Below are 21,811 nucleotides of genomic sequence, written 5' to 3' on the forward strand. Positions count from 1 at the left end.
TCCAGACCTGAGGACAAACACTTTTCTCTAGGCCCAGATTAAAGATATGACAGATAGGAGAGGCTATAGAGTCAGCTAGGTTTGTCATTATTAATCGATAACAAAAACACCTCTTCCACACTAACTTTATAAAATTGAAACTTACAATGCTTTGTTTTTTTTATGCATGAATACGATGGCTAACTGTTCATTGTTGGCATTTTCTGCCTAAGATTGCCCACTTTGCCGATGAATATATCATTGATCTTGGCTTCTTCTTCTTCTTTTTGATGGGTTTAGTCACATAATTTCTCAATTTGCAGTAAGTCAGCCAGTCAGATGTGCAGCCAGACTTATTAGCAACTCCTTTTGCCCAATCTCTGTCAACCATACATTTTTCAATTCCTCATCAATCCATGGAGCCTTAACAGTTCTTAACTGGTGCATGATTTTGGAAACTTGGCTTTCCTGGATATAACCCCTATGTTGTAATCACTGCATCCAATGGGTACAGATACAGCTTTAGAACAAAGTTCTACAATATTAGTAAAGACGTGATCAATACATCCAGAGGGTCTAGTGTTTGTAAACACCCTGGTATGTTGATTAATAACCTGAATTAGACTACAGGCACTGGTTGCAGTGAGAAGCTTCCTCATGAGCGAACAACTTGATGAAAACCAGTGAATATTCAAGTCCCCAAGTAAGTAGACTTCTGTTTACATCACATACACCATCAAGCATTTCACACACATTATTTAGATACTGACTGTTAGCACTTGGTGGACTATAGCAGCACCCTAAAAAAAATGGCTTTAGATGAGGCAGATGAACCTGTAAGTACAACACTTCAATAACACTTGACATGAGATCCTCTCTAAGCATTACGGGGATATGGCTCTGAATATATACAGCAACACCTCCCCATAAGCATTCCTGTCTTTTCTTTAGATGTTATATCCTTGTATTGATACTGCTGTATCAAAGTAATTATCTAAGTCTCAGAAATGGCTAATATATGAATGTTATCTGATGTTTAGCAAGTTATTGATTTCATTACCGTTATTTTTTAAGGCTACATATATTAATATGGGCCATTTTTTGCCCTTTCCTGGATAGCTTATCAGAGATAGACATAATATGGAAAATAACAAACAAAGCAAGAAAAAACATTATTCAGGAGTCCATCAATCATTTGGTGGTGTGTGTGCTGTGGGATTGAAAATATGAACCCACAGGCTTGGCTCTCTCATCCTTTCTAGGCTTTTGGGAGGGAGGGTGGACAATGAGCCTGTTATAGCGGATGTAAGCAATGTCCCCACGCGCTTTGGCAGTTTTCATGGCTGGGATAAGTTCTTTCCTCTTCTGGCGCACAGCTTCAGGATAGTCCTCATTGAGGAAGATGTACGTTCCTCTCAAGTTCTTTGCTCTTTCCAGAACAGCTACCTTGTTCTTGAACATCAGGAACTTGACCACTATAGGCCTGGGTTTTCCAGTTCTGTGTACGTGCTCCACTTCAATCTTGCTGTGGTCCATCTTCAGTTTCTCAATTATTATTTCCCTCACTTTATCCTCAGACTCCGTCCAGGTCTCGTGGAGATTCTGCGATTCCATCCACAACAGTGTTGTTCCGCCTTGATTGTCCCTCGAGATAATCTGAGTTCTCCATCATTGTTATTATGGATTCAAATACAGAACGGATGTCCTCTCTCAATGACTTACAGATTGCTATTATCTTGCTGTTCTCCTTTTTAAACTCATCGATCTGACCCTGGGAGAACTGCAAACTGTTCTTCAGGTCCTGGACCTCTCTGGTCAGATCATCCATTCTTTTCTTAGTTGACTCCAGCAGTATTTGGACACAACACTTGAAGCTTTTTCTCGTTGTTGTAACACCTGCTTGTAAAACTATTTTTGTTTGTTTAAAAGTTCCTTCACCTGTGATAGAGAGACACCACTGTCCTCAACAGTGCTCCCACCGGCTTTGGTCTTTGTCATGGTAGCAATGTAGGCTATGCTGTTACTCCTCGCAGTTCCAGACCGGGCAGGTCACAGGACAGATGGAAACAGCAACAAAGAGCAGGGATTCAAACAGTCACACTCCCGGGACAATCCGTGGTCCTAGCCACAAGAGCAGTAGGCAGTGTACAAGCTGCTAAGGAAACCTGGCTAGCTTGATAGCTAGCAAACGTTAGTTAGAAGCTACTGTAGGATAGCATCTGCACCAACGTGGCTACTTCTCTGGAGTGAAATAGATATGCTATTGTTCCTTGTAATACAGTGAATGTCCCACACCTTAATGTGATGTTACATGTTGACAATTGTTTGTAAATAAATCAGTTAATTCATAGTTATTTTACAAAAGAAAGCCACAAGCAAGATATGTGTTTCAATGCATCTACTAAAGAGGAGAAAACATTGGTGTAGATAATTTGATTAACCATAAATAAGGTATCTATTGATGAATATAGAGGAGTGATTTGACTGTCCTTTTTGCTGTTTAAAGTGAGATCAGGTCAGATTAAATGGATTGTCCAGTGCTGCCAACCCTTGTGCGTTAAATGAACCGACTCGGTTACATTGGGAACTAAAAGCTCATTATCAATTAATGACTATCCAGACCCCTGTATCCTTACAAGTACATTAAATCCCTAACTACCAGATACTAAATGATTAATTGAGGACTAATTGGGTACTAGGAAGAACTAAATAAGCACCTTGTACTTGGCTTCCAAAGGCAAAGCGTTTAGTCCCCAGACAGGCTGGGCTAGAGGAGTATAGAGTCTAGGAAAGCAGACGTTTCTCATTCATGATAGCTGACCTTTCCTGACCCAGACTGAACAGAATGTATTTCCCAGACCCTGAGAGAGATCCTGTGGGATTAAATGACATAACAGTACTCAGTGCTGTACTCAGTATCCACAGTGGAACACTGAGTCTGGACTCACCACAGTTTGGTGATTGACCTGAATAACCTCGTCTCCCGCATGGATCTTCTTGCACTGGTCAGCTGGAGACTGCAGAGACAGTGACAGACAGTATCCAAGTAAGACAAGTAGAGGTTAGGACACATCGACTGTGCCATCATGGCAATATAAACAGACAGATCATTGTCATCAGAGACCTTTGTCTATGGTTTGTCAGTATAGGTCATATACTAACTACAAGTATACGCTTTGGCCAACTACTTTGAATTTATTGTCATGCCAAACATGACATACAGTGCCTTCGGAAAGTTTTCAGACTCTTTGACTTTTTCCACATTTTGTTACGTTACAGCCTTATTCCAAAATTATTATTTTTAAAATGTAATCCTCACCAATCTACACAGAATGCCCCATAATGACAAAGCGAAAACAGAAATACCTTATTTACATAAGTATTCAGACCCTCTGCTATGAGACTCAAAATTGAGCTCAGGTGCATCCTGCTTCCATTGATCATCCTTGAGATGTTTCTACAACTTGATTGGAGTCCACGTGTGGTAAATTCAATTGATTGGACATGGCACACACCTGTCTATATAAGGTCCTACAGTTGACAGTACATGTCAGAGCAAAAAACAAGCCATGAGGTCGAAGTAATTGTCTGTAGAGCTCCGAGACAGGATTGTGTCGAGGCACAGATCTGGGGAAGGGTACCAAAAAATGTCTGCAGCATTGAAGGTCCCCAAGAACACAGTGGCCTCCATCATTCTTAAATGAGCTAGCCGCCCGGCTAAACTGAGCAATCGGGGGAGAAGGGCCTTGGTCAGGGAGGTGACCAAGAACCCAATGGTCACTCTGACAGAGCTATAGAGTTCCTCTGTGGAGATGGGAGAACCATCCAGAAGGACAACCATCTCCGCAGCACTCCATCAATCAGGCCTTTATGGTAGAGTGGCCAGATGGAAGCCACTCCTCAGTAAAAGGCACCTGACAGCCCTGCTTGGAGTTTGTCAAAAGGCACCTAAAGACTCTCAGACTCTGAGAAGCAAGATTCTCTGGTCTGATGAAACCAAGATTTAACTCGTTGGCCTCAATGCCAAGTGTCACCTCTGGAGGAAACTGGGCACCATCCATACTGTGAAGCATGGTGGTGGCAGCATCATACTGTTGGGATGTTTTTCAGCGGCAGGGACTGGGAGACTAGTCAGGAGCGAGGCAAAGATGAACGGAGCAAAGTACAGAGAGATCCTTGATGAAAACCTGCTCCAGAGCGCTGAGGATCTCAGACTGGGGCGAAGGTTCACCTTCCAACAGGACAATGAGCCTAAGCACACAGCCAAAACAACTCAGGAGTGGCTTAGGGACAAGTCTCTGAATGTCCTTGATTGACCCAGCCAGAGCCTGGACTTGAGCCTGATCCAACATCTCTGGAGAGACCTGAAAATAACTTTGCAGCAACGCTTCTCATCCAACCTGACAGAGCTTGAGAGGATCTACAGAGAAGAATGGGAGAAACTCCCCAAATACAGGTGAGCCAAGCTTGTTGAGTCATACCCAAGAAGACTCGAGGCTGTAATCACTGCCAAAGGTGCTTCAACAAAGTACTGAGTAAAGGGTCTGAATACTTATGTAAATGTAATATTTCCGTTTTTATGTCTAAAAACCTTGCTTTGTGGTTATGGGGTATTGTGTGTAGGTTGATGAGGGGGAAAAAACTATTTAATCAATTTTAGAATTAGGCTGTAACTTAACAAAATGTGGAAAAAGTCAAGGGGTCTGAAAACTTTCTGAATGCACTGTACCTGGCATGATAATGAACAGAACAAAGGAGTTGGCTAAAGCAAAGACTGGTCTGCAAGGGGAGGCTATGCTGGCACAGCTTTAGAAGACAGGTAGATTATGGTTTCCCCCAAAATGTCCAGTAACAGTCTTAAAGAGTGTTACTTTTTTTAAATGCATGTTTTTAAATGTATGTAAAATGCAAAAAGTATTTTGTCTGTAATGTATTTTTCGTTATATGTCGGACCCCAGTAAGACTAGCTGTTGCCATTGGCGTCGACTAATGGGGATCCTAATAAAATTAAATAAAAAATATAAATCTCAGCCACCATTTAGCAGCAATTGAAAAGACGAGATGAGTCATATCACTTGGCAGAGACATCACCAGCCTCTATACCTCCCTTCATACCGTGGTACTACGACTGCACACTTTGTACAATATCTCCAGTATTTTCCTTCCATAGGGGCTCGGAAATAACAAAAATGATCAGTCACAGTATGTGTCTGAGTAAAACTTAAACATCACATTAAACAGCAGCACCCATTCCCTCTCCATCTCCTACAGAGAATCTTCCCCATCCCAGTCCTGCTTTGAAAGTGTTGCTAATTAGAAGAGCTGTGGTTCTCTGTGCCATACTACCATCTGCAAGCCTCTGTCACCCCTCCTCTGTTTCACCTCCAATTAAACACCCAGATGTTAATTAGGGTGTTCACTATTTGCTGCATTAATTGAACAGTTATCCCAGAGCCCTAACCAGAGGAGCTGATCTTTATAGCACTACAAGAAGCTCATGGGTCAAAGAAGCAAGCCAATGGTAGGAGACAAAAACAAAGGTATGGTAATCTCTCATGGACAGACTACAGTACGTAAACATAAATGGTACTGTAGATCTTTCATGATACAATGGGATGCATGAGATAACGAGCAGCATTAGTTCTGGTGCTTTGGACAAATCACGATTTCGCAGCTGTTGGCATCTTTTGAATTTAAGAAGGGGAGGGGACATTTGGCCCATAGAGTTGCCGGTTCCGATCTCTTCTCAACACATATGGACCCAGAACTTAATCGAGCATCTGACCAATTACGCAAGAGTTTAGTTCTGGGTTAACCGAGATTAAAGGTATGGTGGCAAGAGTGGGTATGGTTAGCAGAGAATGTTTAAAGTAAAACATTTGTTTTACTACAGGGTAACAGGGTCCAGAAAGTAGACTTACGTTCTCAGTGGTCCCAGTGATGACATGAAGGCCGTCGTATGTAGATTTGATGTACATTCCCTAAATGAGAGGAAGAAGGCTGAATGATGAGACTTACACTTCCCAATATCTTGTTATGAAACTTGTAAGCAACAGCAAACAAGTAAAGTGAGCCTGTTTTCTCTGTCATAGAACTATCCTGTCAAAGACTGAGTATCTTAGACAAACTCCTTGTTCAGCTCCTGTGGAGGTATGATTGAAGGCATCTACAGTGTAGTCAGAGTAAGTACTAACCAGGCCCTCGCTGGGCATGATGTTGGTCAGGTGCACCACCTCCAGATGAGCCGACTGGGACACCAGCGAATCAGAGGACAGCGAGATGATGTGGTCACAGATCCCAGACAATGTTTTACACTGCAGACAGAAGACAGGAAGGGATCATTCTATATGCTGCATCTCACACTGACAACTGGGTAATATGAATTACTGCCTGAATAACTATCATTCTTTGGATGCCTAAATGATACAGGTAACACCAACATAAAGTGTCTTAATAGGGCGCTGGGCCACCACGAGCCGCCAGAACAGCTTCAATGCACCTTGGCAGAACTCCATTGAAGGGATGCAAAACCATTCATGCACAAGAAATTACATCATTTGGTGTTTTATTGATGGTGGTGGAAAACACTGTCTCAAGCGCCGCTCCAGAATCTCCCATAAGTATTCAATTAGGTTGAGATCTGGTGACTGAGACACACACACCATTTAAAACTCCATATACTCCTTTCCCAGCTAGCACATTTGGTACCTTGGAAGTTGTGGGAACTAATGTTTTTGATTTCACATTGGTTGTGAGAACGAAGCCATACGTTTCCGGACCGGTAAAACTGAACGTTTTCTAAACGTTCTAAGAACAGAAGTGAAAATTTCACCCGTTCTGGAAACGTTTATTTTTAGGTTGCAGGGAGGTTCTGAGAACGTTTTACTCTGGTTCCTTGAAAGTTTTCCTGGGAGGTTTAATTAACGCACTTTTTTAACTTCCTTAATTTTCACTGTTTCAATAACACTGCTAGCTTATTTTGGGTAAACATATACAGTTGAAGTCGGATGTTTACATACACCTTAGCCAAATACATTTAAACTCAGTTTTTCACAATTCCTGACATTTAATCCAAGTAAACATTCCCTGTCTTAGGTCAGTTAGGATCACCACTTTATTTTAAGAATGTGAAATGTCAGAATAATAGTAGAGAGAATGATTTATTTCAGCTTTTATTTCTTTCATCACATTCCCAGTGGGTCAGAAGTTTGCATACACTCAATTAGTATTTGGAAGCATTACCTTTAAATTGTTTAACTTGGGTCAAAAGTTTCGGGTAGCCTTCCACAAGCTTCCCACAATAAGTTGGGTGAAGTGAATTTTGGCCTCCTTGCTCGCACACGCTTTTTCAGTTTTGCCCACAAATGTTCTACAGGATTGAGGTCAGGGCTTTGTGATGGCCACTCCAATACCTTGACTTTGTTGTCCTTAAGCCATTTTGCCACAACTTTGGAAGTATGCTTGGGGTCATTGTCCATTTGGAAGACCCCTTTGCATCCAAGCTTTAACTTCCTGACTGATGTCTTGAGTTGTTGTTTCAATATATCCACATAATTTTCCTCCCTCATGATGCCATCTATTTTGTGAAGTGCACCAGTCCCTCCTGCAGCAAAGCACCTCCACAACATGATGCTGCCACCCCCGTGCTTCATGGTTGGGATGGTGTTCTTAGGCTTGCAAGCCTCCCCCTTTTTCCTCCAAACATAACAATGGTCATTATGGCCAAACAGTTCAATTTTTGTTTCATCAGACCAGAGGACATTTTTCCAAAAAGTACCATCTTTGTCCCCATGTGCAGTTGCAATCTGTAGTCTAGCTTTTTGGCGGTTTTGGAGCAGTGGCTTCTTCCTCGCTGAGCGGCCTTTCAGGTTATGTCGATATAGGACTCGTTATACTGTGGATAAAGATACTTTTGTACCTGTTTCCTCCAGCATCTTCACAAGGTCCATTGCTGTTGTTCTGGGATTGATTTGCACTTTTCGCACCAAAGTACATTCATCTCTAGGAGACAGAATGCGTCTCCTTCCTGAGCGGTATGACGGCTGCGTGGTCCCGTGGTGTTTATACTTGCGTACTATTGTTTGGTCAGATGAACGTGGTACTTTCAGGCGTTTGGAAATTGCTCCCAAGGATGAACCAGACTTGTGGAGGTCTACAATTATTTTCTGAGGTCTTGGCTGATTTCTTTTGATTTTCGCATGATGTCAAGCAAAGAGGCAATGAGTTTGAAGGTAGGCCTTGAAATACTTCCACAGGTACACCTCCAATTGACTCAAATTATGTCAATTAGCCTGTCAGAAGCTTCTAAAGCCATGACATCCTTTTCTGGAATTTTCCAAGCTGTTTAAAGGCACAGTCAACTTAGTGTATGTAATGTTCTGACCCACTGGAATTGTGATACTCTGAATTATAAATGAAATAATCTGTCTGTAAACAATTGTTGGAAAAATGACTTGTGTCCTGCACAAAGTAGATGTCCTAACCGACTTGCCAAAACTATAGTTTGTTAACAGGAAATTTGTGGTTGAAAAACGAGTATTAATGACTCCAACCTAAGTGTATGTAAACTTCTGACTTCATCTGTATTTTTTAACTCCAAGCATAGATAGGACACATGGAAAATTATTTCCTTAGCTATTAATCATGCCAACACATTTCTTTTTCAACCTATAATCTTCTGTTCTCTATCCATGACCACACTGACCACACTTAATTAACAAGATATAAGATAGAAAGAGTTTTGTTGATGCTGAGAACAGAATGTATATATTTTTTTATAACATTACTAAACATTACTAAAGTTTACTTGTGGTTCTTATGGAAAGTTTTCTTAACGTTATGCAAACAACTTGGGAACCTTACTTTAAATAGAACCATTTTTTAAAACTTTATTTTACTAGGCAAGTCAGTTAAGAACATAAGAACAAATTCTTATTTTCAATGACGGCCTAGGAACAGTGGGTTAACTGCCTTGTTCCGGGGCAGAATGACAGATTTGTACCTTGTCAGCTTGGAGATTCGATCTTGCAACCTTTCGGTTACTAGTCCAACACTCTAACCACTAGGCTACCTGCCGCCCCAACCATGTGGGAATCTGTCCGAAATGATATGCTGAAGTACTGAATTTCCCACAGAAGAAAGTTCCCTCTTAACCTAAAGTTGATTAGCATTTTTTTATATATAAAATGTATTCCGTTTCGGCTAGAGATATGTTTTTTTGCATAGACTGCGTCTCAATCCACCGCATTTGTCGATGTCGACCTTCCGCATCTGGGGTGGAAGGTGGCAGAGCTGCAGCAGTGTTTGTCAGACCAGGAGATCCCAAAAATTGGTCTTATCACGAAAATGTCTGTAGTGTCTTCCCCTCTATGGAAAGATGAGACTCTCACAATGGTGTTTTCCATTTAGCTCTACGAGTGTCAGGGGACTCGTCTGAAGTCGGTACTGCTGATCTGCCAGTAGTGTCTGAACAGTTTGGGCTACACACTAATATGACCACACCATCAAAAGGTGAGACTCTCATGTTTTGCTCTAGGATGCCCACAAGTCTCACAAGACTCATCTGAAGGTAACCCTGTACCAGATTTGTTTTATTATGAAAGTATTTTAGTGCCAAAAAGGGGTTAAATATGGGTAAAAATATATAAATAATTTTCTGAACTTATCTCTCAGACATAGGACAGGCACTTCAAAACATAGTCCAAAAATAAATTAAAATGATCTGTTTTGACACGATGAATATGTTATTCAATGTGTTTCTATAGGCTAATAGCAGTAAGGCCAAATTCAATGTTTCATCAAATAAAATTCTAAATCAAATATCTAAATGATCCTTGGTATGACCTTCTTAAAACAATTCCATATGTTAGCTTAGTAGAAACCCAGCCCCGGGCTCTTGGACCTTCTATTAACATTCTTGGAACAATTTGAGAACATGACTTTAAATAGAACCATGAGAAAACTTGTAGAAAATCATTATGCTAAAGTACTGAAATTCTCACAGAATATTTTTTTTACCTTCTCTGAACTATTTGAGAACATTCCCCATGACAAACCAGTTGGAGAACGTTCCTAGAACATTACCAACATTTAAATTTGAACATTTAGGAAACATTCAGTTAAAGTAATGAAAAACAATGTTTTCTTGTCATGTTCCTTAAATGTGATGAGAATGTTCCAAAGCCAAGCAACTACCCTACACCATTCCAAGAAAGTTGTGGGAAGGTTATATGCAAAATATCCATAGGACACAAAAATCACCTCAGAATGTTATGTGGTAGCTGGGTTGAGACCCCTCTTTCAGAGTCACTGAGATATTTTCTTCTAGCCATGGTAGCCAAAATAATGGGCAACTGGGCATTTTTATACATGGAACCACACCTGTGTGGAAGTACCTGCTTACAATATACTATGTAATCCTCATTTAATCAAGTGTTTCCTTTATTTTGGCAGTTTCCTGGAAAAGAAGCCACACAGTGTAAGGTATTACTACTACACTGTCTGCTACATTGTCTATTGTGAGCATCAGGATTGTGCATCACTTCCTGGAGTTCAACAGTATCACTTTGTTGAAGGACAAAGAGCCAAAAGAGGATGACAAGAGCATGGAGTCACTTTCTTCTTCTCCTGCCTGCGTTTTTAGAGCAACAAGAATGAAGCACTGTATGCAATTATCTGAGAATCTGACCCGTTTTTTAATGAGCGATTCTTCGGTTTATTCATCATCTGAGACTCACAAGGCATTCTTCAAAGGCAAGCTACGGCTCTCCTTCCCAGGTTTAACAAGTTGAGGAAAAAGGGGTCTCTCATTGGTCTATGGAGCACTGTATGAACAGCGCTGGATACTGTCATGTCCTTCAGATGTCATGTCAAATGTACTGTACATAGGTTTCTATTACTGCCAATAGTAGCACAGTGACCAGAACTTGCTGGCAGTGAACAGCGTAACTACAGTGACACAGCCATGACCTTCCATCTATTCCCTTAGTCTCCAGTTGGGCTCTCTCTCACTTTCTCTCTTGCTCTCTCTCTGTCTCACACACACACACACACACACACACACACACACACACACACACACACACACACACACACACACACACACACACACACACACACACACACACACACACACACACACACACACACACACACACACACACACACACACACACAGACAAACAAAAACACACACACACACACACACAGACAAACAAAAACACGTCTGGCCTGTACATAGTTTGTCCTAGCTTCTCCTTTATTATTGCCTCACCATCTCTCTCCCTGTCTAATTGCTGTAGGCAGGAATGCCCGCGGGAGCAGCAGGGAGGCTCTGCATTATTCAACACAGACTGCCAACCAAAGGCCTTAAAACTGCGGCTTTTGAGAAATACACAGGCAGACTCACACACTCTTATTAATAATCTAAACCCTTTTCTTCCATAGTGCTGCCTGCCTGGTCGATGAGGAGGACGCGTGTGACTGTATTATCACATGTTCAAGTGTGGGCATGTGCCCTAATTCAAGTTGTGTGTGTGTGTGTGTGTGTGTGTGTGTGTGTGTGTGTGTGTGTGTGTGTGTGTGTGTGTGTGTGTGTGTGTGTGTGTGTGTGTGTGTGTGTGTGTGTGTGTGTGTGTGTGTGTGTGTGTGTGTGTGTGTGTGTGTGTAAAGACAATGTGTAAAGATTCATGAGTGTTTTAAATCATTGTCCCATATAACGTTGGATGATTCATATACCACTTATTGTGAAAACATTTGATAATTTTTACTATTTACTGACTACTGTTGCTTATGTTATGACTGTTAACTAAGATTAAGTATTAGGTGGCAATTAATGATTGATAATAAGATTTGTAGGTCTTGTGGGCATTAAACCCCATAGAAGAAAACTCAAAACTCACCACATGAAGAATTTTGTTTTCTGTCTCATACACCGTGCAGTCCTGCAAGACAATTAAAACCAGTTAGAGAACTAATGTTTTTTTTAAACATTAAAATGAAACTGAGCCCCTATCAGATGAGACAGATGCAAGTATCCCAAGTGCAGTGAAATGAATTTAGCTGGCAGACTGTCTCTTGAGAGTATTTAAAACAGGAAAGTTATTTTCAGTCGGCCTTCATCTATTCCCGACAAAACTAACAGAACTATAAAATGGAGGTATATAGCCAAGTGTTCTGTCAGAGACGTATTGATGCACTAGTAACTAGTTAATTAATTCCCTAACCTTTACCCACCCCTGGACAACTCACCTGCTGTACTATGGTGGTTAACTCCAGGCACAGTTGAACAATATTGTTCTTCAGTAAGGAGTACTCTGTCACACTGACAAATGGGGATCTGGCAAGAGGGAAGAAAGTACAATACAGTCAGACATCAGAGGATGGGAGAGGGCAGAACAGTCAGTGAGATATAAAAAAGAAACATCTCTGCATAAGACAGTATTTGCCTTCCCCAACAACTTTACAATGAAAGAGAACCATATATAAACTATTAGGCATACGCAAATGAAGTTCCTCTGGGGAAAATAAGCTACTCTAAGTCTAACAAAACTGGGATGTTCCGATGCATAAATCTCAACCCCCGAAGCTGAGATGTAACACCCACCTGTCCAGCCAGGCCAGAAGGTTCTTGGCTGCTCCGATGAGGTCCACCACGGAGGTGAGGAAGTCATTGGGCAGCCTGCGTGAGGCCCGGCCATCATAATGGCCACCTCGACGCCTCCCTGTGATGAAGTTCTGCAGGTTCTTGGCTGAGGCATTGAGCTTGTGGGATAGAGTACGTAGGTTCTCAGTCTCCAGACCGTAGTTCTGGAACAGAACGTACAGTACCCTTAGACCATGGTCCAGTATGCTCCCAGAAGTGTTTGACTTTAAAGTTAAAATGTGGATACATTAAGTTCACGTGGAGAAATAACAGTAACTTGCAATGACATTGTGGTGTGACTAACATATTCAGTACTTGTATTAGAAAGCTCATACAGAACAGTGTTGCAGCAAATGTATAGTGCATATAAGAGCTAAATGCCAGAGATATATAGAGACAAATCCTTTCAGTCACATAATCTCAGATAATCTCAGATTTCCCTCTTAATTTATCTACCAAACCAGGTGGACAGCTTTATCCTTTGGATCTAGAGTTTTTCAAGTAAACATAAAGAGATGCTTGCCTCATCAGAGACACAATGAAGACCACTCATCTGTCATACTCGTTGTCACAATAGTGTGTCTGTTAGAGATGTGTGCCTGTGTGTGAATAGCTGTCTCTTATTCTCCGCGTCTAGTCAACATTAGTCACTGTCACCATGGAGAAATACCTCCTTCCTGTCTAACCCACAACAATGTAGCTAAGCCCAGCCCAGCCCAGTTGCCATGGTGACTCCTGGCTTTGTCACTCTTAATTACAACAAGCCCAGTGTTTCCATAGCTTCTTCTTCCCTTATTGATTTTCCTCTTTCATTCAAAATATCAAAGTAATGTGCTGCTGTCTGATCAGGCTGCTCTTTATGGGGGCTTCTCCATCGCTAGTCACCTATTACGTCAATGCAGAGGATGACAAGAGATAAAAGGCGGGGGAGAATTAAATATGTTATACTGTACATCCATGCAAATAAGCTAAGCGACACAATAATAAGGCCTTGTTCTTGGCAGTCGACCCACTGTAGAGGAAACACACCATTATGCTGCTAGGTGGTGGTGAGTACTGACCAGCTCAACCATTTCCCTGCTACCTTCCTTTCAGTGAGCCATTCAGGCAGAGAGAGGCGTCACTGCATGGAGGGGACACTTTCCTCTGATGGCTGTAATGTCTTTTGTAATTTGGTGGGAGCAAAATCCCTATTACATCAACAACTCAGCAGCAGAGCCCTGTCTGTCTGTCTGTCTGTCTGTCTGTCTGTCTGTCTGTCTGTCTGTCTGTCTGTCTGTCTGTCTGTCTGTCTGTCTGTCTGTCTGTCTGTCTGTCTGTCTGTCTGTCTGTCTGTCTGTCTGTCTGTCTGTCTGTCTGTCTGTCTGTCTGTCTGGTCACTGCCGACTGATGAACAATTATCTAACTCCCAGCAACAACCGACCCTCAGTTTGAGTCAGCGGTCACACTGACACTAAGCCTGCATTGTCTTTCAATCCATCACACTCACATAATCAACCCAGGAAAGATAAATTCATTTCAAAAATTGATCTGCAGAGAGTCTTGTCTTACACAAGCAGAGCAGAGGGACTGAGACCTATTCAGCAGACATCCGTTTTGGTCAGGCCACTAATAAGGCAGTGTGTGTGTGTGTGTGCGTGACCACGTCCGTGTCCTGTCTCTCCTGTCCCCTCCACCTGTAGGTCTCCTCCAGTACAGTCATTACTCATGTCAGCCTCCTCTCAGCAGAGTGACGCAATGTTTAGCTGTAGTGCACTTTGCCAGGATCAATGGGGACATGTCCCAGCATCCAATGATAATCACAGCACATCACTATAATGGAGATGGGACGCAGAACACACACTATACTGTCTTAGCACATATGCACATGTTCACAGACTCATACACACATGCTCACACAGTCGCAAACTTATACTATAGCCCCCTATGTGAACATAAAGGAGGAACATTCTGCTCAACATTCACACACATTCTGACACACACACCCAGGCAGCCCCCACCGGACCATCTAACTAACAGACACAGATTACATGTGTGTGGTTGTCTGTGTGGAGATGTTGGGTCTCAGGCAGTCCAGGCACTCTAATGATGCTCTGCTGCAGGCCGCTCTGTCACAGGGAATCACACACTAACCTCAGCTAGCTCCACACACGCCTCACACACAGGCAGCCTCTCACACACACATGCACACACACACTCCCTCCCAGCTGCTGCTGTCTAGGCCTATGGATCTATTATCAGACACTTCCCCAGCCCATCAGAGAGGACGTGTGCTGTGTGGCCCCTCTCTGAATCAGTCAAGTTAATACAGAGCTCTTAGCTCGCTCTAACAGGGCTCTTCCCATGCCCACGCCTGATTCTCTCTGTATGAGTCATCATACAGCAAGACTAACATTACTAACATTACATGCCTCCCTTACTGATGCACACAGCGCAGGCTCCTCCCGCTCCATCTCTAATCACTACAGGCTCCTCCCGCTCCACCTCTAATCAGCACAGGCTCCTCCCGCTCCACCTCTAATCAGCACAAGCTCCTCCCGCTCCATCTCTAATCAGCACAGGCTCCTCCCGCTCCACCTCTATCAGCACAGGCTCCTCCCGCTCCATCTCTAATCAGCACAGGCTCCTCCCACTCCACCTCTATAAGCACAGGCTCCGCCCGCTCCACTTCTAATCAGCCTTGGCTCCTCCCGCTCCACCTCTATCAGCACAGGCTCCTCCCGCTCCACCACTAATCAGCACAGTCTCCTCCCACTCCACCTCTATCTAGGATATAAGGATACAATTCACCAATGAATCTGAATTAGCCTTTAGCTCCAACGGACACAAATCATCGCCGCGACTCTGGCCCTAGCCTCAGCTCTACCTCTCTAGGCCTGGTCACTGAGCACTGCTGCTGCCTCTCTCCTCCACTGCTTGTTACTCAGCAGAAAACACTGATGATGGCTGTAGATAATAAAGCGACACTTTCTTCTGACCTTTTATTGTCTTCAATCTTGTCTGTCATGCCTTGCCATGCCTTGTCTCTCAAATGGTGCACAAACAGATCTAGCAACTAGGCTAGCTGGACATCTCCTGCACGTCCACCGTGTTTCTCTAGTTGGAGCACTTTGACTGCACTGGCTTGGTTGCACTGGAAGGCATCGATAGTAAAGTTATTCTGTCATGTCCGCAAACAAGAGGTCTAACTCTACAGCCCTTTGCCCTGACCATCTCTCCTGACTCCAGCCCTGCATGTCTAGATGAACTCCTCACCAGGGCACAGAGTAGGTCCACAGCCTCCAGGATGAGCTCCTGGTGTCCGATGCGGGTGACCCCCAGCTCCTCCAGCTCCTGGTGGGTAATGTGGAGAAGCTGCTCCCCGTTGATCTTCTCCCTTTCAAAGTTTTGAATGTACTGCTGCAGACAGTCATCCAGGCCTGCATGGGGGACACACAATGAGGGGAAACTATGTTAGGCACACCTTTGTTCTAATAGTATGTCTTTGTCTCCTTTACTGTCAACATCTAACTCATTCACTAGGTGTATAGAATGCAGATTGTGCTGATTTATTTAGAATTATTTAAGTTTGAAATATACCATGAAAGCTATAAATATAACAGAGTTGTATAAAATGCTGTGTGATTGGCAGATTCAGACTAATTGCTGTAAAAAAAAGATTTGTAACCCCTACCAGGCTACTTTGACTCTAAAAACTCATTTTCCATTTCAGTCATTTTTTGTGTTAATTCCGACATAATACCAGAAGCATGCTTTCAACCATTCAACGTTTCAACTCCAGAGAACTGAACAGAACCAGTCTACCAGTTGAGCTGCTCTTTGTGTAGAGCAGAACAGAACGGGGGAAGAGAGAAACGGGACTAGTCTAGGAGATAAACCACTCTCACCACAGCGTATTAAAGCCATCCTTATCAGAGCACAGCAGAGCCACACAGACACACAGAGTCCACTGCAGCATTCTGTGTTGGAGCCATGTACATCTGGCCAGGCTGCACAGAGAGAGAGAGAGGAGCCCAGAAAGCAGCAGAGCAGACTAGCAGAATCTTGGCTTTCAACCACAGCATCCATCCATGGCTCCCGGGAGAATACTCATCTCCAGCCACAGAGCATATTGGAGCAGAGCAGGCCACAGCCACAGCACAGAGCTGACCCACATTACACACACCGGCTGGGCCATGTCAACACACCAAAGCCCAGCACACACACATCCATGGCCACAGGCATTCAACAGGGGCCAAATTAGCCAGCTTGATGTTGCCTAGGTAGATCAAAGGGTGATACATTCAGAGCCATATACAGATGACTCAGGATACATCTATTCAATACCGACCTCGATCCATACAGTCTGTATAGTCAGGCAAATCATCTGAACTAAGTTCCCCATTTGTATATGGCGAACACTTGTCTTGCCGTCTTGTGTGCTGCTGCCCCGACCTCATTCTAAGTAACTGAATCGAGGCTCAGTACGGGTCCTTAGAAATGTTTCTCTGAGCACACAGTGGCCTTGACATAAAAATTGATGGCCTTGTGTGTGGGTGTGTTTGTGTCTCCACAGTACGTTCGTGGGAGTGAAATTTGTGAAAGCATGTGCATATGTGTGTGTGTGTGGGGGGGGGGGGGGGGGGTTGTTTGTGTATGCATGTGCATTTGTGTGTGCGTGCGCACACGTTCATGCATCCATATACAGTAATGATCATGAATGGCTGCCCTTGACACGTGTCTTGTTTGCAGTTTCACATGTGGAATAGCTGTTTTAGAAGTCATATTTTCACATGTATTAAATTTAAAGGTCACATGTTAACACCACCTCTTCACATGTGAGAAAAAAAAAGTTCTCACCTCACATGTGAATTACAGTTGCACATGTGAAATTCGCAGTTTCACATGTTAGAAAACTCCACATGTGAAAATCTTACTTTCACATATGGGATTGCATTTTAACAAGTAGAAAACAATCACGTGAAAATCAAATTTGGAGTTTCACATGTGAAAACCATTCACATGTGAAAATCAAATTTGCAGTTTCACATGTAAGAAACCGGCACATGTGAAAATCTAACTTTCACATTTGGAATTGCAAGTTACATGTGGTGTTGAAATAGTGTTACACACCAAACATGAAAAGGTGGTGTTAACATGTTGCAGTAGCAATGTTTCCACATATGGAATTGAAAATGATGTAATGCCATTCTGTAAAAAGTTAACTTAGCCTACCTGAGTATAACAATTGAAGTGCGTTAAAAAATATTTTTTAAAGGATTTCTGAGCCATTCATTTGGAGTGTTACTGTTACTGTTGCAGCCGCAAGCCACTCTTCTTCATACCTTGGTTAGTGACTGTTAGAAGAAGCCAAGAGAAAAGAACAGTGGCTAGTGCTCTGTCTCCTTATTTATCCTGTTTAACCCTTTACACTCGTTGGAATTGGCCTATATGGATAGGACTAAACTGAAATGATTCTTCACAGAAGAAATCTGAAAAGCATTTGCATAAGCATGGTAGCAATAGCGGAGGTACATAAAGATGGAGGCCCACATGCATTTGACACACATTTCTTCTTAAACAAAAACTCAGTGGATACCGACAAAACAAGACGTCATATCTGAATTCTGCCATCTATATGCACTTTTGCCATTGAAACGGAACAGTTTGGAGATTATAGGAAAATTATTAGACCAAAGTTGAGGACACAACAGTTCACCTGACACAAGACTGAATCCAAACATTACACTATTGATTATATTATACTGTACATTCACTTTACTTTTCGCTGCATTTGTTGATAACGAAATCTGAAAATACTCTGGATACATTCAATAACATGATAAGAATATTCCTGGAAATGTGGGATAGGTGCAACATAAGACAAAAAATGACAAGGGTTTGAGTGAAAGGACTAACTGGTGTCTCCAAGTGGCCACACACCTCTCCAGTGTGCACAGTTCCTAAGTAATTTCAATGCACTTTTATGACTTAAAGAAGAGTCTTCAACTATAAGGTACTTTTTTTTAGATCTCCTAGCTGTACCGTTGAGGAACTAGGGCAAGCACACTTGTAGTTGTTTTGTTTGGAACACAACGCTGCATGCCCGCGATCATACAATTACATTTGTTGTTTACGCAACCCACAAATGGTCCATTATAAATCGCAATCTGGGTCAAGTGGGCATCATTTGAAAGCTTATTGTATTGCCAAAATGACTAGCTAAGTTATAAAATACGACCTTGCAGTGTTGCTCTTTCACAAGGCAATTCAGAGAAATATCGTAATTTTGGTGCGTGTTGAAAAGAGTCATGAGTGAATTCAGGTGTGTGTTCCGCTGCGAATGTTCTTGACAATAGACAAACATACGCTAATTCTGTTCAAAACAAGCCAGGGTACGACGCCATGTCACCTTGTAACTTTACATCAAACATAGTTATCATAAACGTTGATCAAAAATGACATTGACATTTTACCCAAGGGAATAATCCAGAGTCCTCAATGCCCTCAAAAACAGGTCAGTCCCTCCCTCTTACTCTCATTGGCATTGAACCTATTCTCACACACAGATAATTGTGGTTATGAAATAGATTAGGTACAGTTCAATTAGTTTGCCAACTGCCCTACCTTGATCCACAATGTTGGAGCGTAGTATGAATGCAAGGCACGCATTACCAAGGCAGGTTCGCTGTCCATGGTGCTAGTTTTTCATGAACGCCTCAACTGGTGCATTGGTGTGTGTGTGTGTGTGTGCGTGCCATGCTGTGCCTACTTGTGTGTGTAGTGTCTAATATATAGACAATGTTCTTTGTAACAAGGAGTGTAAAGCCCTTATTATAGAATTACATAATCACAATTATAGAATCTCTATTGCCCTAATGATCATTAGGTGAGAGTTCCCCCTCACGACTGTGTCCACTGGCCACCTTTCAAAAACCACTCAAGAACAAGAGATTAAAAGCAACCAATAACACACAGTTTACGGTGTGGAGAGGGTGTGGATATTCTTTGTAGCTGTGGCAGCACAAAGACATTTATCAACTTGCATATCAGCATTCTCTGTGTCTCAGATTGCACATCAGCAACCATTCTGTCTCAAATGACCTTAGGATAGATATTAGACCGGCTCTGTTCTTTATGTCAGTTGTATTCTACCAGTTTTATAGACTGTCAAGATTTTGCTGTGTATTGGCGTCATCCGTTGGCCTACATTATTGAATATAACAGATGACAAAGATGTCACCTTGACTATGCACTTTCCATGGTGTTTGGGGTGGAGAATTTGAGACTGAACTGAAGTTCTTCTAGTTGTGTTGTGTATCAGCTGTACAGAAGTTGTGCCGTAGGCGAGCCCTGCCCTGCTGCGAAGGCTGTAAACACATCTGTGACAGCAGCGCCAGAAGCAAGCACGGTTATGCACTCCTGAACTGACACTTGGCTGGCAGAAACTACTGTATGTGGGAAAACATATCCCATGTCTGGGTTGACATCACAGCTTCTTTAGTTGGATGACAGTAAATCCTTGTACCCTGGTGAGAGAGAACATGATCAGATCTATCTCACTTGTGTTTGGTTGTTACAGTAACTAATAGGTCTTTCTTTTGATCGTCATTCAACCATTTGGATGTATACGCATGAAGTTTCTCATGCTCACCTTTCTTTCCAATGAAGGCTTGTTGTCAATTAGTGTTTCACCTCCAGAATGACAGAAGTCTGCCACTACTAACATAACAGTACACACAATCTGATTATGGCAGGTAATATAGCGCAACAATTGTTTTGTCCTCCATTTGGTCTTACCTAAGGGGTACTTCACCTCAGCTGTACTCTTAGCCCACACTATATAATAAAAGCAACTATAGGTAGGTATATTTTCTCTCATAGAAATATTAATGTTATGGCAGATAGTGGAGAACTCTTCAAAACACACTGAACCTCATAACGCCAACCATTTTGAGTTCAGTTAACAGCATATCTTAAAGGTGAAATTGACAATTGTGGTTGCAAAAGCTGCTGTCCAGTTCGATTAGCTTGCAACCTGCAATGTGTTCCTTATCACTACCCACAATGGTGGATTTTTGTAGCAATGTAACAATGTAAATCATAGTCTCTGTCAACGCATTATCAAATAAGGTAGGTTCGCTGTCCATGGTGCTAGTTTTGCAAACGCCTCAATTGATGCCAACACTTATTCAATATGTGTGTGTGTGTGTGTGTGTGTGTTTGTGCGTTAGAGGGGGGGGGGGGGGGGGGGGGGGGCACGCAGTCTTTATGGTATGAGGTAATCTACATGTGAACCTTATATAGGTAAACTGATTGTTGAACACCTTTACACGTAGCATAATAAGTTGGTCTGAGTATCTGGTTGGTGTTCTACAAATGCGTAGCCTACATCAGGCCAGGGCGATAATTAGGCAACACTGAATAGCGCGCTTCTACATCAGGGTCGGATACACAAAATGGCACACGATCAATATTTCAATGCAAAGAATAGCAGCGTTTTAGCTCAAATCAGCCCCAATTTATTAAACCACGTATTCAGATAAAAGATAACAAATGTACACATATCCATGTTAGTCGCTTCAAAATGTATTCTGTCAGTATCATGCAAATGAAAAGAAACATGTTTTATAATCATTACCTTTCATCCAATCCAGCACTTGCTTAGGTGTCCATTTGCTTATAGGTTCCATCACGAGGGCCATCATCGATGTCTTCAAATCCTTCAAACAAGGACTTGATCGAGCAAGAAAATCGGGTGTCGCAAATCAGAAATGTTGCATCGGTATACCAGAGATCAAATAACATAGGTGCACCTTACTGGGTAAAGGCATGGCTGGTGACAGTATCCTGGGTACGGAATGCTATGGTGCAGTCCACGCGCTCACAGAAACGACTCAGCCGCCTCTCTCTCTCTCTCTCTCACACACACACACACACACACACACACACACACAACAGTAGCCTACCTGCCGACCCCACTGTACTGTGTAGAGAAGCGAGTCTCTCTCTGAGTGAGAAAGTCTTGCAACCCCTCCCTCCCCTGCACACCGCAGCATCACATGCTTCATTCCAGAGACACAGGGAATGGTGCAATAATATATAATTACCTGATGCCTTTATAGAGAAACATTGATAGCTGAACGTAAGGCATAACAATTAAGCATATTCTTATATTTTTTACCTTTTTTAACAGGAATATGTTCACCC

The 21,811-nt window shown here is 42.4% G+C and overlaps 1 protein-coding gene across 2 annotated transcripts in view; it reads right to left on the reverse strand.

Moving 5' to 3' along the window:
* LOC139537267 (connector enhancer of kinase suppressor of ras 2-like) overlaps window positions 1–21,654 on the reverse strand; it is a 52,996-nt gene extending 31,342 nt beyond the window's left edge. Inside the window, exons 1-9 of one of the 2 annotated variants that reach the window (XM_071338386.1) lie at window positions 21,571–21,654; window positions 21,243–21,337; window positions 15,878–16,041; window positions 12,584–12,786; window positions 12,229–12,316; window positions 11,880–11,921; window positions 6,174–6,293; window positions 5,901–5,960; window positions 2,928–2,996 (exon numbers count right to left, since the gene is read on the reverse strand). In XM_071338386.1, the coding sequence (XP_071194487.1) occupies window positions 2,928–2,996; window positions 5,901–5,960; window positions 6,174–6,293; window positions 11,880–11,921; window positions 12,229–12,316; window positions 12,584–12,786; window positions 15,878–16,041; window positions 21,243–21,309 (813 nt within the window). In that variant the 5' untranslated portion in view covers window positions 21,310–21,337; window positions 21,571–21,654. The other variant, XM_071338387.1, reaches the window with a different exon arrangement.
* Between the last annotated feature and the right edge of the window lie 157 nt (window positions 21,655–21,811).

This window comes from Salvelinus alpinus, chromosome 13 (assembly GCF_045679555.1).
Source record: "Salvelinus alpinus chromosome 13, SLU_Salpinus.1, whole genome shotgun sequence".
NCBI lineage: Eukaryota > Metazoa > Chordata > Actinopteri > Salmoniformes > Salmonidae > Salvelinus > Salvelinus alpinus.